General features: G+C 36.9%; 1 protein-coding gene across 2 annotated transcripts in view; it reads left to right on the forward strand.

Moving 5' to 3' along the window:
- The window catches only part of si:ch211-39f2.3, a 97,095-nt gene that overhangs the window by 57,149 nt on the left and 24,372 nt on the right, over positions 1-15,574 (forward strand). For both annotated transcript variants that reach the window (XM_009306880.5, XM_017358564.4), the window contains exons 3-18: positions 1,154-1,543; positions 1,626-1,703; positions 3,497-3,901; positions 5,791-6,177; positions 6,283-6,372; positions 8,529-8,909; positions 9,036-9,092; positions 9,364-9,738; positions 9,837-9,890; positions 10,409-10,825; positions 11,057-11,443; positions 11,530-11,598; positions 13,188-13,574; positions 14,102-14,488; positions 14,601-14,690; positions 14,928-15,311. In XM_009306880.5, the coding sequence (XP_009305155.1) occupies positions 1,154-1,543; positions 1,626-1,703; positions 3,497-3,901; positions 5,791-6,177; positions 6,283-6,372; positions 8,529-8,909; positions 9,036-9,092; positions 9,364-9,738; positions 9,837-9,890; positions 10,409-10,825; positions 11,057-11,443; positions 11,530-11,598; positions 13,188-13,574; positions 14,102-14,488; positions 14,601-14,690; positions 14,928-15,311 (4,338 nt within the window). The remainder of the gene's footprint in view (positions 1-1,153; positions 1,544-1,625; positions 1,704-3,496; positions 3,902-5,790; positions 6,178-6,282; positions 6,373-8,528; positions 8,910-9,035; positions 9,093-9,363; positions 9,739-9,836; positions 9,891-10,408; positions 10,826-11,056; positions 11,444-11,529; positions 11,599-13,187; positions 13,575-14,101; positions 14,489-14,600; positions 14,691-14,927; positions 15,312-15,574) is intronic.

A 15,574-nucleotide genomic window follows, 5' to 3' on the forward strand; every position in this document is an offset into this window, starting at 1 on the left:
ATATAAGGGCTGTCAAAATTAGTGCGGTAACGCACGTGCTTAATTTTAAATATTTAACGCGAAAACCAGTTGCAGTTTTTTAAATTTATTTTCTGTTTTGGCCGACGTGTGTTCAGTGGTGGTGCATGCATAGAGGCGACCTAGGCGGCCGCCTTGAGCAGCAGAATAGTGAGCAAACCGGTCACTTTCTTTTTCACTTTCGAGTTGAGGGCGGCATAATTGCCGTTTGCCTAGAGCCCCAGTTCAGCTTGCTCTGGCCCTGCATGTGTTTAACGTGCAAAGAAATTTGGATATGACCAAGGACGCGCTTCTAGAAAGAAAGTTTCAGTATGAAACAATTAATGTAGCATTACCAGGCTTTTCTGCGATTCCTCCAGAAGCTATTTCAGGTGTTTCATTTTTAATCTTTAAACTTTAACTGCAGTTTAGCAGTTTACTTTCATTTAGCATATTTTCATTCGGGATGTTTTAAAGGAATTTGATACCGCTTGGCGAACAGAAAGAAAAACCTCTGCATTTCAGGACTCGCGTGATCCTTTAGGGTAATCAAAAATCACTGTTTACATGGTAGACTCTTAATAAGTATTATCTTAATCAAAAAAGCGGAGTATTGGTGTCCATGTAAATGTACTGTAGTGAAAGTGGCAGATGAAGTCGCAACCTGTCAAAGGCAGCCCATTCCTCTGCCTTTAAGCTACTTCCATAAGCCCTCACACTTCATAAGTTTGACATTGCTGTGTCAGAATCTTTGCTTGTAAAAGACAGCCATACTTTAGAACGCTTAGTTTAAGCAAATTTGATGAACGCGATCATAAGTGTTGATGAATCTGAAGAGATCCCTCCCACGCCCACTGGGTCCACTGTACTACGCACATTGTCTCTGTGTGTGTGTGTGTGTGTGTGTGTGTGTGTGTGTAGTCCGCTCAGAATCCAACATGGAAATCATTTTTGTTTGTTATTGGCTTTGATTGTTTTGAAATTCAAATGGCACTTACATGCCTGTGTTTTTATTTCTGTAGTAAATACGGTGTTTCATGATTAATCATGATTAATTAAAAAAAAAGTGTGATTAATAATTAAAAAAAATTTTGTTGTTGTTTTAAATGAGACACCTGTTGCTTTTTCACCAACAATCCTTTCCTTTTTATAAAAGATGCTTTAAGCAATGTCACCACTGATCCTTGCTACAACTATGAATCTCTGGATCGTCCCTGGAGAGCCACAGATCAATATGGCTTGTACATTTGCGATGACTCTTTCTCCTGGAATGGCTGGTACAGACTTTTCTACAATGGATTGGACATCCGGATGCCAGAGAGCTGCGTTAGTGGAGGCACCTGTAACACAGACATCAGCCTGTGGCTCAATGGTTCTCACCCTCGGGTACAGGACGGTGTGGTAACCATACATATCTGTGGGTCCAATTTTTTGAGCGGCTGCTGTGTTGACAGATTCACTCCCATCAAAGTCAAAGCTTGCCCAGGCAATTACTATGTCTATGAACTTCTGAAGCCACAATATGGGTGTTCAGCGTACTGCACAGGTACTGTTTTTCTCAATTTTTAGAAGTTGTGCATATTTTCTGAAGTTTAGTTTTCATTAATGTCTTTTCTCCCTTTTTATAGACATCAACACACTTCCACAGACAACTCCCAGTCCAGCTGTTTATACAACTCCAAGACCAGCTAATAATATATCAATGTGTAGGTTGCTAAATATTACTAAATATGTATCACACTCACATAAATATGTGGCATGGTTAGTAGTGCTCAACTATATCTTGTTACAAAACTCTAAATTTGAACACTTGAACTGCCAAGGCAGTCATTTTGATTATTATTAAAATTTGCAGTGTAAGTTTATTGATGAAAACTTTTTTTTTTTTTAAGCTCTTTCACAATTAAATATTAGGAAAGGACTGTAAAATATAATGACAGCCATTCAAAGCTTCATTACAAAATTGATAGTTTATTCATTTTAAAATATTTCTTAATTTATTTTTAACAGACAAGTTTAACACATTTTTAAACATAAAAGTGGTAGTAGCAAAGTAACTTCTTTATTACAGTAAGTAATTTATATCAATTTATTTTGTCTTTGCCATAATGATAATATATTTTTTTTACTTGTTATCTTGCAAGATACTAGTATTCAGTTTAAAGTGCATTTTACAGACTTAAATATGTTAATTAGACAAGTCTTTGGACCTTTGTGGTTTGTTCTGTATAGTCAGTCCAAAAAAATAAAAATAATAAATAAGGAGCTAATAATATTGACCCTAAAATACAGTTGAAGTCAGAATTCATCCCCCCCCCCCCCCCAAAAAAAAAAAAAAATAAATAAATAAATAAAATAAAAATAAAAATTCTGTATAATTAGGTTATTTAGATTAACAAGGCGGGTTAGGGTAATTAGGCAAGTTATTGTATAATGATCATTTGTTCTGTAGACTATCAAAAATATATATAGCTTAAAGGGGCTAATAATTTTGACCTTAAAATGGTTCATAAAAAATTCTAATCTGCTCTTATTCTAGCCGAAATAAAACAAATAGGACTTTCTCCAGAAGGAAAAAATATTATCAGACATAATGTGAAAATTTCCATGCTCTGTTAAACATCATTTGGGAAATATTTTAAAAAGAAACAAACTTTCAAAGGGGGGCTAATAATTCTGACTTCAACTGTAGTTTTAAAAACTGCTTTTGTTCCAGTCAAATTAAAACAAATAAGACTTTCTCAAGAAGATATATTATAGGAAAAATCGTGAAAGTGCCCTTGCTTTCTAAAGCAACAATTAGGAAATATTTATTTTAAAAAGACGAAAGATTTTACAGACGGGCTAATAAATTAGATTTTACTGTATATGGAATAACAGTTTATAAAAGCAACAAGCAGCTATATTTGCTAAAGCTCAATAGAAGCTTTGTAAATATGACATGACATACCATTCTGAGCATTTTACTAGCCTGTCCTGATTGTTACATTGTAGTTTTTCAAATGTTAAACAGATAACCAAACAGTTAGCTTCCATTGTATGGGCAAACACAATAAATCACATATTACCTGTCTGTAAGTGTGTAGTGCAGATGTTTGTTATTGTGAAAAAATGTGCTAAATTCTAAAGTTCAAAGTTTGTCAAATAATCTTATTGCCTCCTAAAAGAACAAATCAATCCTGAACCAAAGTGAGTCGTTATTGCATTCTCACTTACACAACAGATCTGTGTAGAATTACAATACATTTACATAATCTCTTAGCCTGCCTTTGCCAGCTCACGACACTCTTTGACCCACTCTCAAATACTTAGTTTGCACTCTAACCACACAACTTGTCTGCTTTAGCATCTTTGAACTTCCCCAGATTAAACAAAGTAGTCTAAGTGAAATGTACAGTTATGTTTTTAGTATTTATTTTCTGTCAGAATAAACCATACAAGTTAGTTTACACTAACACCAAAGAGTTTTTAAAAAGTAACTTTTTTTTTATCTCCTCAGCTGACGTAACGGGTCATGATCCATGCCACAGCTACAACGTTCTTGACAATTACTGGAGAAGCACGCTCAATTACTTGCCTTTGTATGGATCTATCTCTGGATATGATGACACTCGTGTTGCATGGCAGGGCTGGTATCGACTCTTCATTAATGGATCGAGCGCTCAGATGCCTGAGTGGTGTTTCAGCTCAATGTCATGTGGAGGTTTTACTTCTCTGTGGCTTGGTGGTTCACATCCACATCTAGAAGATGGAGTTGTTACTCGTGATGTCTACGGCTCTGTTAACGAACAGTGCAGTTCCTATCAATCCGACCCAATCCAAGTCAAAGCTTGTCCTGGAAATTACTATGTCTACAAGCTAATAAAACCAAATCTATCGATCCCAGTGCCTACATACTGTGCAGGTAACAGAGACATATATTGTAGTGTCACTAGGGCTGCAACAGTTATTTTGATAATCGATTAATCGGTCGAGTTTTTTTTTTTTCTTTTTTATCAATTGATAAATCAGATTTTAAAAAATAGAAGAAAAGCATTAATTTTTATTCAAAAAAGCTCATCCCTGAGCTGTTATAATAATAAAGATAATAATAATAAAATAAAACAAATAATAAAATAAAAAAAACTAAATAGTTCTGCCCTGTTTTCAATCCAAATATCTAAATATTTTTAAGTCAAGATACATACTAGACACATGGAATAGCATAAGAAATTATGTCTTGTTTTTTTTTTTTTTTTTTTTCAGAAAACATCTCAAAATGAAGTGATTGTTTGCTTAAAACAAGTATTTGTGAATTAAGAAAATAAAATAATCTTAATGAGATATAATCTCAAACAGAAGTTTCAAACAGTTCACATAAATGTGTAAGTGATCGTGATCTATAACACGAGATGGTCGCTGCCATGTCTACTTATGGCCGCACATTTGCCTCATTCATAAAAAGCAGAACACGTAGGATTCAGCCCATGAATTCACCAGTTACTCCCCAAATACATGCAAGTAAGTGGCTGGTGAACTTAGAGAAGAACAGATTCAACTCTATAGTTACTTTCAATATATGTATCTGATATGAATAAAACACATCGGCAAATTACATTTGAATGGATTGTTAGACTTTCTTGTGATTTTTACAAACTCTACCCTGCTGAAAAATCCAGCCTCAACCAGCCTAGGCTGGTTGGCTGGTTTTAGCTGGTTGACCAGCCTAGTTTTAGAGGGGTTTTGGCCACTTCCAGGCTGGTTTCCAGCCATTTCCAGCCTGGTCTTAACTGGTCAGGCTGGGAGATGACCAGCTAAAACCAGCTTGACCAGCCTAGCCAAGCTGGGAGTCCAGCCAAAACCAGCTATATCCAGCTTTAACCAGGCCGGTCAAGCTGGTTTTAGCTGGATTTGGCTGGTCATTTTCCAGCCTGACCAGCTAAGACCAGGCTGGAAATGGCTGGAAACCAGCCTGGAAATGGCCAAAACCCCTCTAAAACCAGGCTGGTCAACCAGCTAAAACCAGCCAACCAGCCTAGGCTGGTTTAAGCTGGATTTTTCAGCAGGGTAGATTTATTTTTCTACTAGTATGCGTTTACATGTCTAAAACATAAATTAAGCATTAGACGGTTATAACGCTGCATAATTGTGATAATATGACACGTCTTTCTCAGCGGGGTTAAGTTGGTTTTGTTTAAAAAAAAGAAAAAAAAAGGCACTTTTCCAACGGTCCCTTACCGAGAGCTCAGCGCAAGCTCGCTGACTCATTAGCGCCATACATCGACCCAAAGCTCGGTTTGATTTTCTCAGTTGCCGCTCTTGAGGTAAATGAGCTAACACTTACTTGTCATGCTTGTCAAGCTGCATAATGAGTAAAACATCAGCACCAGGGACTTTACAGTCCTCACTTCAAAACGGAACAGAAGTAGGATTCTGTAGTGTTTTACCCAGCTGTTGAACTCCCTTCCTGCTCATCCCTGTCTATGAGGCGGCGAATTCTGTATCAGTGCGTGAGAGAGACCGTGTTCACTATGCTCCGCGCTGAACTGAAGTGTTTTTTAATAATCAAACGTCACCGTCTTGCGCAGCACAATAAATCGATTATGAAATTTGTGGCCAACGCTTTTAGTAGTCGATTTTTATTGATTTAATCCATTAGTTGTTGCAGCCCTTAGTGTCACCATATCATAACAGCACACTGTAAAAAACAATAAAAGTTGACTAAAATGAAAACTGTAAGGCAACTTGCTGCACAGCTTTTTTTTTTGTTAACTCCACAATACAAATAATACACTCTCTATATTTTCACTATAGTTCCATTCAGCCCTCCAAATACTGATCCCTGCCACTACTACACCAGTCTGGATGACCCTCAGAGAGCCACAGATAATTTTTACAGTAGTAATTTGTGTGACTATAATGTTGAGTGGAATGGCTGGTACAGGCTCTTCTACAATGGTCAGAGTGTCCAGATGCCAGATTCATGTGTTGAAATTGGTATGTGTGGCTCTCCTCACCCACTTTCGCTTGATGGCTCCCACCCAAGTCTAGAAGATGGAGTGGTCACCCGACAAGTCTGCAGTCCCACCTGGAATGACTGCTGTGGTTACAGATCTCATCCCATACAAGTCAAAGCCTGTTCAGGAAATTATTATGTGTATCAGTTTGTCAAGCCACAACAGTGTTCATCTTATTGTGCAGGTAAACACATGTGTTCTTCATATAGGGGTTGATTTGGGACTTTATTTAACAGTTTTTGTTGTGATTAAAATGACAGGTTGTAATCTAAACTTTTTTTTCCTTTAGATGTCGGAAGTATAAATATCCCAACTACAATGCCATCTACAACAGAGCTGGCAATAATACCAGTAGAATCCACTACTGATTCCTATCAGGGTATAGTATTGTACTTTTTAAAACATAACTATTTGATGTTTCTACTACATTACACTTAAGTTGTTGTATTATTATTCATCATCATTATCACCACCACCACAATAGGTTTTATTTTTAAAGCTGAGTGTGTGGTGTAGGGGACCGTGGGGCACAAAGTAACGCAGGGTTAAATGTAACACAGAGTTTTAAGTTATTTTCCCAGGATTAACCATGGCATGCTTCCATGGTTTTCACCACAATGTCAGCAGACGTCTTCCTGCCAATTATTTAAAAAGTTTGGTGAAATTTGCATGAGAAACACAGGAGAAGCCATTTTTGCAGCATAAAAGTATTTTTTATTATAGTCAATATTTTTTATTTTAAAAAGTCTAGACTAAAAGATGAAACCATTTTGAAATATGTAAAAAACACACGGTAACTGCTAGCCAGTTTTGAGGAAAACATGACACAGCGGGGTTAGTTACAATTAAATCACACACTGTTGGACACCAACTAAACTAGCAATATATATATAAATGTTTTTAAAAATAAAAAAATATTGCTAATAGTGCAAATAAATGCATTGTATAATAATGGATAAATGGCTAACAGTGCAAATATATTCAAATGTGTTTATCCAATAAACACATACATAAATAAATAAATAAATAAATAAATAAATAAATAAATAAATAAATAAATAAATAAATAAATAAATACACTGTGTTATGTAACAATAAAAAAGAAATGAGACAATTACTGAGGAAATATAGCTACTATTTAAAGTAACGGAATTTAAATTAATTGTTAAATCTGCCTTTATAAGTGTTACAACCAGCCCCCTGTGGCCTATGTCACAACTTGCCCAGCAGGTGAGGTAAATCGTAATTTACACTCCTGGCACTTTTGGCAATACTGCACAGAAACCATATGTCAGGCAATAATACAACCAGTGCTCATTTGCAGAGAGTCTTTTTTATTATTGGTACAAAAAAATGGTTTGTCTAACCCTATTACTTTGTTCCTTATTTAACCAAAACCTAAAAGTGTTACCTTGTGCCTCGCTCTCCCCTAGTTTACTGTTTTTTCTCATAGACTGCATTAACTTGTCGTTTTAACATATTGCAATACAGCATTTGCTATAGCTACTTTTGCTATAAGCCATTAGCAGTGTTAGCTATTGGCTAGCTTTAACTATTTATATTGTTATCATAGCCTTTATGTTTTTAATATGCTCAGTTTAATTTGTATATAATACAAACAACAGTTGTATTTATTTTGTAACCGTCTTTATGTGCTTGAGGTCTCATTTATAGGTTGGAAGTAAAACAGTCTTCAACTTTTATGCGGTCGACATTCTAAGCTGGCCGTTTGGGTTAATTATTACCTCAGTTAATAACATTTTTTAAATGTACCTAATAAATTAAGAAATAAGATATGTTTTGAACTAATGTTACTCCTTGTCAAAACGCTGACTTATTTACGAACTTAGCCTATAAATGAATAGCCTATTATTTTGGAGTTGTTCTTCTGTGTTGACTAGTACTATGGGCGAGGCAGTGGCGCAGTAGGTAGTGCTGTCGCCTCACAGCAAAAAAGTCGCTGGTTTGAACCTCGGCTCAGTTGGTGTTTCTGTGTGGAGTCTTCATGTTCTCCCTGCCTTCGCATGGGTTTCCTCCGGGTGCTTCGGTTACCCCCAAAGACATGCGGTACAGATGAATTGGGTATGCTAAATTGTCCGCAGTGTGTGTAAATGTGTGTGTGGATGTTTCCCAGAGATGAGTTGTGGCTGGAAGGGTATCCGCTGCGTAAAAACTTGCTGGATAAGTTGGTGGTTCATTCCGCTGTGGCGACCCCGGATTAATAAAGGGACTAAGCCGACAAGAAAATGAATGAATGAATGAATGACTCGTACTAGACCGTGGTTAAAACTAGCGATTAGCAAAGACCCTCAGAACTTTAAACCTTTCACTTATTTTAATAGCAGGTTCTAACATGTTTATTTTTACTTATGCCTATTTCATTTTGAAATCCCTGGTTGTTAGGTCGCGTTTTTGTTTTACTCATATTAAAAGCCTACACTTATTCTGAGGTGGTGCATAACTAGACAGTGTTGCCAGTTCTGAGAATTTAATACATGGCAGTGGACAAAAATATCTCATTTTGTGCATTCACAGCACTCCAGTTTGACCCGTGCAATAGCTACACCGTGTTGGATGAACCTTGGAGAGCCACAGATAATCGATTCACCTTCGATCTACGGTGTGACACGTACGTCAGCTGGAACGGCTGGTATCGTCTCTTCATCCACGGCCAAAGCGTTCACATGCCCGACACGTGTGTTGATCGGCTGAGCTGTGGCACTCATGCCCCTCTGTGGCTAAATGGTTCACACCCACAAATTGAGGATGGAGTGGTGACCCGAGCTGTCTGTGGTAACTGGTGGGGCAACTGCTGCGCTTTCCAGTCTTATTCCATTAGAGTGAAAGCTTGCCCAGAAAATTACTACGTCTATGAATTTGTCAGCCCTAGTTTCTGCTATGGGACCTACTGTGCAGGTGTGTGTTTGCATTTGACAGACAGGTTTGCACAATGATATGAGATTTGCTAGAAAATCTATCTGCTTTTTGCATATTTATTTCATTATATATGTGTGTGCATTTATTCATGTATTTATTTTACAGATGTCAGGAATACTAGTATCAGTGTTTCAACTGCGATTCCACAGACTGCCTTAGCTGGTAAGTTAGAATGTTGTGCTCTCTGCTGACTGTAAGTGTGTGTGTGCGTGTATATATTTATATATATATATATATATATATATATATATATATATATATATATATATATATATATATATATATATATATATATATATATATATATATATATATATATATATATATTCTACAGTATGTCTTTATATAAATATATTCTATATCAGTATATAGTCTATATCAGTATATAGTGTCTTTGTTTTTATATATTTCATATAAATTTTTGTAACACCAGCTTTCCAGATTGACCCATGCTATAACTACACATCCCTGGATGATCCATGGAGGGCAATAGAAAATCAATATTCATACAATTGTGATGCTAGTTTAAGTTGGGTTGGCTGGTATCGTCTCTTCCTCAATGGTCAAAATGCTCAGATGCCAGAGACGTGTGTTGATGAGATGAGATGTGGCACCGTTGCTCCACTGTGGCTAAATGGTCAACATCCAAAAGTTGAAGATGGAGTGGTCACCCGAGATGTCTGTGGCCACTGGAGCGGTGACTGCTGCAATTATATATTTGATCCCATGAAAGTGAAAGCCTGCCCTGGCAATTATTATGTGTATGAGTTCAAAAGCCCAGTGTTCTGCTCTACGGCATACTGTGCAGGTAAATATGTTTACATTTATTCATGTATGTAGAAGTGTCTTTTTGATTTAATTTACAAAAAATAAGTATTTACCTAATATTCACCAAAAACTTTTCAGAACTCAGCAATGGTACCAACAATATAACTGTAACACCACCGACCATAACAACTGGTAATGTAATGTTCTGTTCTCCTTTGACACAATTTTTTTTAAATTGATTGGTTGATTTTTTTAATCATTATTATTATTTTATAAGGTTAAAGTTTTTTTTTTTTTAGGTTTCTTAAAGTATTTGAATACAGTTCAAAACCTAAAAGTAGTGTATCCAGAATTGTTTACAGGCTTGCATTTCTGTTGTTCTCTATGTGGTGCCATCTGACCTATATTGGTTATGAATTATTATTATATATAGTTTTTATTTTAAATTAAGCTGTTTTTCATCTGCATTTCTGCACATTTTTCATCATGCAGTGGTGTAAACCAGTTGTAAAGTATTCTTAAAACACATGTAAATAATTCATAATAAGGACTTAATGACTGGGTTTTGAATTGTCCACTATATTGTGCATGGTTTGTCAATTTTAATTGTTCAATGTCCATTATTTATTGCATTATGGCAGATAACATATGTCATATGTAAAGGCTAACATTTCTTACCTCTGTCACTAATTTCATCTTTTATCTCCTAGATGTCAGAACTCCCGTCTCTGAACCGTGCACTCAGTACAGTATTCTTGATGATGGCTGGAGAGGTTTAGAAGTACTCGGCTACAACTCTCCATACAATGTCCACGATGACACTCTTGTTGAATGGAGCGGCTGGTATCGGCTGTATTTGAATGGCACAAGTGCTCAGCTCTCTGAGTGGTGTGTGAGCTACTCTGGATGTGGTGGTGAAACTGGACTGTATCTCAATGCCTCTCATCCCAAACTTGAGGATGGAGTGGTGACCCGTGATGTGTTAGGAATGTCATCAGGGTGGTATTTCAGCCAATGTGGCAACTATAGATCCAACTCCATCCAAGTCAAAGCCTGCCCAGGAGATTATTACGTCTATGAACTCATCAAACCAAGCACATTAATGCCTAAGCCTACATACTGTACAGGTGCTTGTGTATTTTGTGTATATAACCTTGTTGTTTTCAGTATAAGATTAATATTTTAGTATAATATAGCTAAAACTGCATTTCAATTAATGATATATAGTAAAGAATCAAAATTTTTTTTAAATCATTGTTTTAACCGGTTAAACAAAAAACCGCAAGCCACAAAACCCTATACACTTTTGACAACATTCTAACAGTAATTTCATTAACTTCCGTTTTTCTTCTTAACAGTTGCTTTCAACAACACCAGTAATGATCCTTGTTACGACTATGAATCTCTGGATCGTCCCTGGAGAGCCACAAATGAAAGTGGATTTTACATCTGTGACGGCTCTTTCACCTGGAACGGCTGGTACCGACTTTTCTATGATGGAATGAACATCCGAATGCCAGAGAGCTGTGTTAGTGGAGGAGGCTGTAACACACAAAATGGTCTGACACTCAACGGTCCTCACCCTCACATAGAGGATGGAGTGGTGATCAGGGAGGTCTGTGGAAGCACATGGTATAGCTGCTGTGCTTTCAGATCAACACCTATCAGAGTAAAAGCTTGCCCAGGCGATTACTATGTCTATGAATTGGCTGATCCAATGTTCTCATGTTCAGGATATTGTATAGGTGATACATGTTAATTATTTTTTTAAAAAGCAGTTCTTACACACAAATGGTCCATGCAGTAATGTGTTACACTTTCCTATTTTCAGATGTCAGCACAATATCTCAGCTTCCCACTACAAGTCCAGCTGCCGTCACTGGATCCAGCATTACCTTGAGTATGTTTCTATTGTAAAAAAAAAAGTACATATCTTTAGCTGTCACTTAAAAGAGCCATCAAACATAATTATTCCAAGGTTCCCATGTCTCATGGAATATTAAGGGTCAGGAAAGTCAAGGAATTATTTTGTATTTATTTATTTGTTGTCTAAAAGGTGATTTATACTTCTGCGTCAAGCCCACGCTCCAGTGCAGCCCGCAGTCGCATAGCCCTCGCTGTGGCCGACGCTGACGCACACCTTAATTATCTACAATTAACGACACTTAATTACACAATTAATCACAAGCTCTGTGATTGGTCAGCTTGGTAGTGGTGACAAGTGTGGGCAGTGCTGAGAGCAGTGAGCTAGATAGAAAGTGTGTTTACAAGTGTCTATCGCGTGAAGTGTTTACCTTTTGATTAAAATTGTTGCACGTCCACCAGTTCCCACCTCTGAATAAGCAAGTTTTAGCTACTTGTAGAAACTCGACACGGAGGAACATAACCTACTGCCAGCTAGTGTTTCGGAAGAGTTATTGCAGAGCAACACAAACAGCTCTTAGAAGTATAAATGCTTGGCTATGTGCAAGGCAGGCCCAGTGGGCCATGATGAACACTCGAGGCAGAAGCTGAAAAAAATTGCTTAAATCAGCCTAGGCTGGTTAGCTGATCGACCAGGCTGGTTTTAGAGGGGTTTTGTACATTCCAGGCTACTGGGTAGTAATTGATTTATCAAACAGCATTGTTCAACCAAAGACTATAGAATACACAAGATGTATCACTCAAATAGTTTTGAATGGGGAAAAGTGTAAAAGTAGATATGATGAATGAAGCCCCGCCTTCTAGTACAGGAGCCAATCAGCAATTGATATAGACTGAAGTTTTTGCGTGGGAGGGGCTCAGACCAGACGTGAGTTTCTGCTGATTTTCTGTTTACAAGATGAAACTGATGTTTTTGTTTACTTTTATTGTTGATTCCTAACATGAAATTTAACCATAATCTTGGCGAGCAATTTTGGAGAATTTGATGTTTCCCCATTCAAACAGAATGCCTGACCATACTTACAGAGAGGTGTTTCAAAGATGACCGCCGATTCAATTCAATTCAGCTTTATTTGTATAGCGCTTTTACAATGTAGATTGTGTCAAAGCAGCTTCACATAAATGGTCATAGTAACTGGAACAGTGTGGTTCAGTAACTGGAACAGTGTGGTTCAGGTTTTAGTGTTTAAGTTCAGTTCAGTTCAGTTTAGCTCAGTTCAGTGTGATTTAATCATTACTGAGAGTTCAAACACCAAAGAGCAAATTCATCGATGCGTAGCTCTACCAGTCCTGAACCATGCGAGGCAGTGGCGACAGCGGAGAGGGAAAAAAAACTTCACCTGATGGGAGTGAAAAAAAAAAACCTTGAGAGAACCAGACTCAGTTGGGCACGACCATTTTAATTTCTCCGCTGGCCAAAAGTCTTGTGCAGAACTTCATTTTTTATTTAGTCCAAGAATTACTTAAAATGTTGTGTGGTTAACTGATGTGTGGAATGAAGTGGCACTGTGTATTTTTTATGTTTATTTTTTCTTCCTCTCTTTTCACCATCTACAATCAATGCAGATTATGACCCGTGCTATAACTACAACAGTCTTGACAATTACTGGAGAAGCGTATACAATAACTGGTTGGCGGATGGACATGGATACGATGACTCTCGTGTTCACTGGGATGGCTGGTATCGACTTTTTATCAATGGGTCAAGTGCTGAGATTCCCGAGTGGTGTTTCAGTTATATGTCATGCGGAGGTTACGTTTCACTTTGGCTTGGTGACCCTCATCCACAGCTTGAAGATGGAGTTGTAACTCGAAAGGTTTACGGCTCTGTTAATAACCAGTGCAACAACTACAGATCAGACCCAATCCAAGTCAAAGCGTGTTCTGGAAATTACTACGTCTATAAACTTATTAGGCCAAAGCCATCAATTCCAGCTCCTGTATATTGTGCAGGTACATTCTCCTTCATGCTTTATATAATGTACATCTACTGTCATAACTTTTAACAAATTAATTTATAGACTTTTTAATTCTAAATGTTGTCATTAATTATTGTAAATATATTGAATGCAATATAACATGGCCAGCATTAGTTAATACACCTCCTTTGAAAATTATTATTTTTAATCCATTTATGAGTGAAATCAGATCATATACAGTATATATTCTTGGCAGTTTCAGTTATGTTTAAACCTTTATTTATTTATTTATTTTTAAATATATCTGTTCATTACACTTTTGATTTGTTGACTCCTAACATGTTCATTGGGGTATGCCCATTTTTTGCTCAGTGATCTGCAGTCTTTTTTCAGCCTTCAGTAATAATCAAATAAATGTAATGAAAATCAAATAAAATTGATTTGCACCAATATGTTTTTTCATAATATCTCGTTAAATATTAATTTAAATGTGAGATATGTTACTTATGTACTCATTTATGCTGGGCACTAACACATATATTCTTTATATTTTTACTTTAGATTCACTTAACACCCCAAATACTGACCCCTGCTACGACTATACTGGTCTGGATGAGCCTTGGAGAGCCAGCAACAATTCTTACTTCGGCAGCGTGTGTGATTATAATGTTGTCTGGAATGGCTGGTACAGGCTCTTCTACAATGGTCAGAGTGTCCAGATGCAAGATTCATGTGTTAGCAATGGCATGTGTGGCAGTTATCAGCCACTTTGGCTCAACGGCTCCCACCCAAGTCTGGAAGATGGAGTGGTCACCCGACAAGTCTGCAGTCCCACATGGAATGACTGCTGTGGTTACACATCTCATCCCATACAAGTCAAAGCCTGTCCTGGAAACTATTTTGTGTATAAGTTTGCCAGGCCAACATTCTGTTCATCTTATTGTATAGGTAGGTGATTTCCTTTTGTTTACTGCATGTTTTTTTTAGGTTGATTTTAAAATTGATTGACATTAACTAAAATGTATCATTCTTAAAGTATTTATTTTTCCTTGTGTTGTAGATGTTACCAGACACAACAACATATTAGCATCTACAACAGCAGTGACAACTACAACTCCAGAATCCACCACTCTACCCTCTACAACCTCAGGTAATATTAATTTATTTCTAAAAAAATGCCTCATGGGAATAATCTGAAAAGCATACATTTGCTCTTAGGTTAAAAGATCAGTAGGAAACTACACTATTTTTAAATGTGTTGTGTAAGTAGATTTAAAGATCTCCATTTTAAAAATGACTTTGTAGGGTCAAGATTAAGATTAACATGTCAATTCTGATTCAAAATAATTATTCTATTCTTATTTTTCATTTTACTTTTCCACAACAGAGGCTGATGCTTTTGACCCCTGCTATAACTACACTGTGCTGGATGATTATTGGAGATCAGTTAACAATACGCAGTCCTCCACTATACGGTGTGACATGTATGCCAACTGGAACGGCTGGTATCGCCTCTACATTAGTGGCCAGAGCGCTCAGATGCCAGACACATGTGTTAATGAGTTGAGGTGTAGTACTCATGCCCCTCTGTGGCTAAATGGAGAACATCCGCGAGTCGAGGATGGAGTGGTAACACGAAGTATCTGTGGTCACTGGAACAACGACTGCTGCTTTTTTCATTCCAATTCTATTCAAGTGAAAGCCTGCCCTGGAAGTTACTACGTCTATGAGTTTGTTTCACCAAATTTTTGCCATGGGACCTACTGTGCAGGTAAAGAATATTTCTGTAGCATTTGCCCTTAAATATTGAATTTTGTTTTGTCAGTTAGCTTTCATGCATTACGCCACAAACGTTTATGCAAATACTTAACCAATGGGCTGTAACCTATATACATATCTATATTTAGGGTGAACGTATAGATACATCTTTATAACTAAACAGTTGATAGTCTGATTGCATCTGTATTTTGTTGTTAAAACAGTGAAATACAGACATTCATTCACACATATTAATACAAGTAAGCCTTAAATAAA

This window comes from Danio rerio, chromosome 12, assembly GCF_049306965.1.
Source record: "Danio rerio strain Tuebingen ecotype United States chromosome 12, GRCz12tu, whole genome shotgun sequence".
Lineage (NCBI taxonomy): Eukaryota > Metazoa > Chordata > Actinopteri > Cypriniformes > Danionidae > Danio > Danio rerio.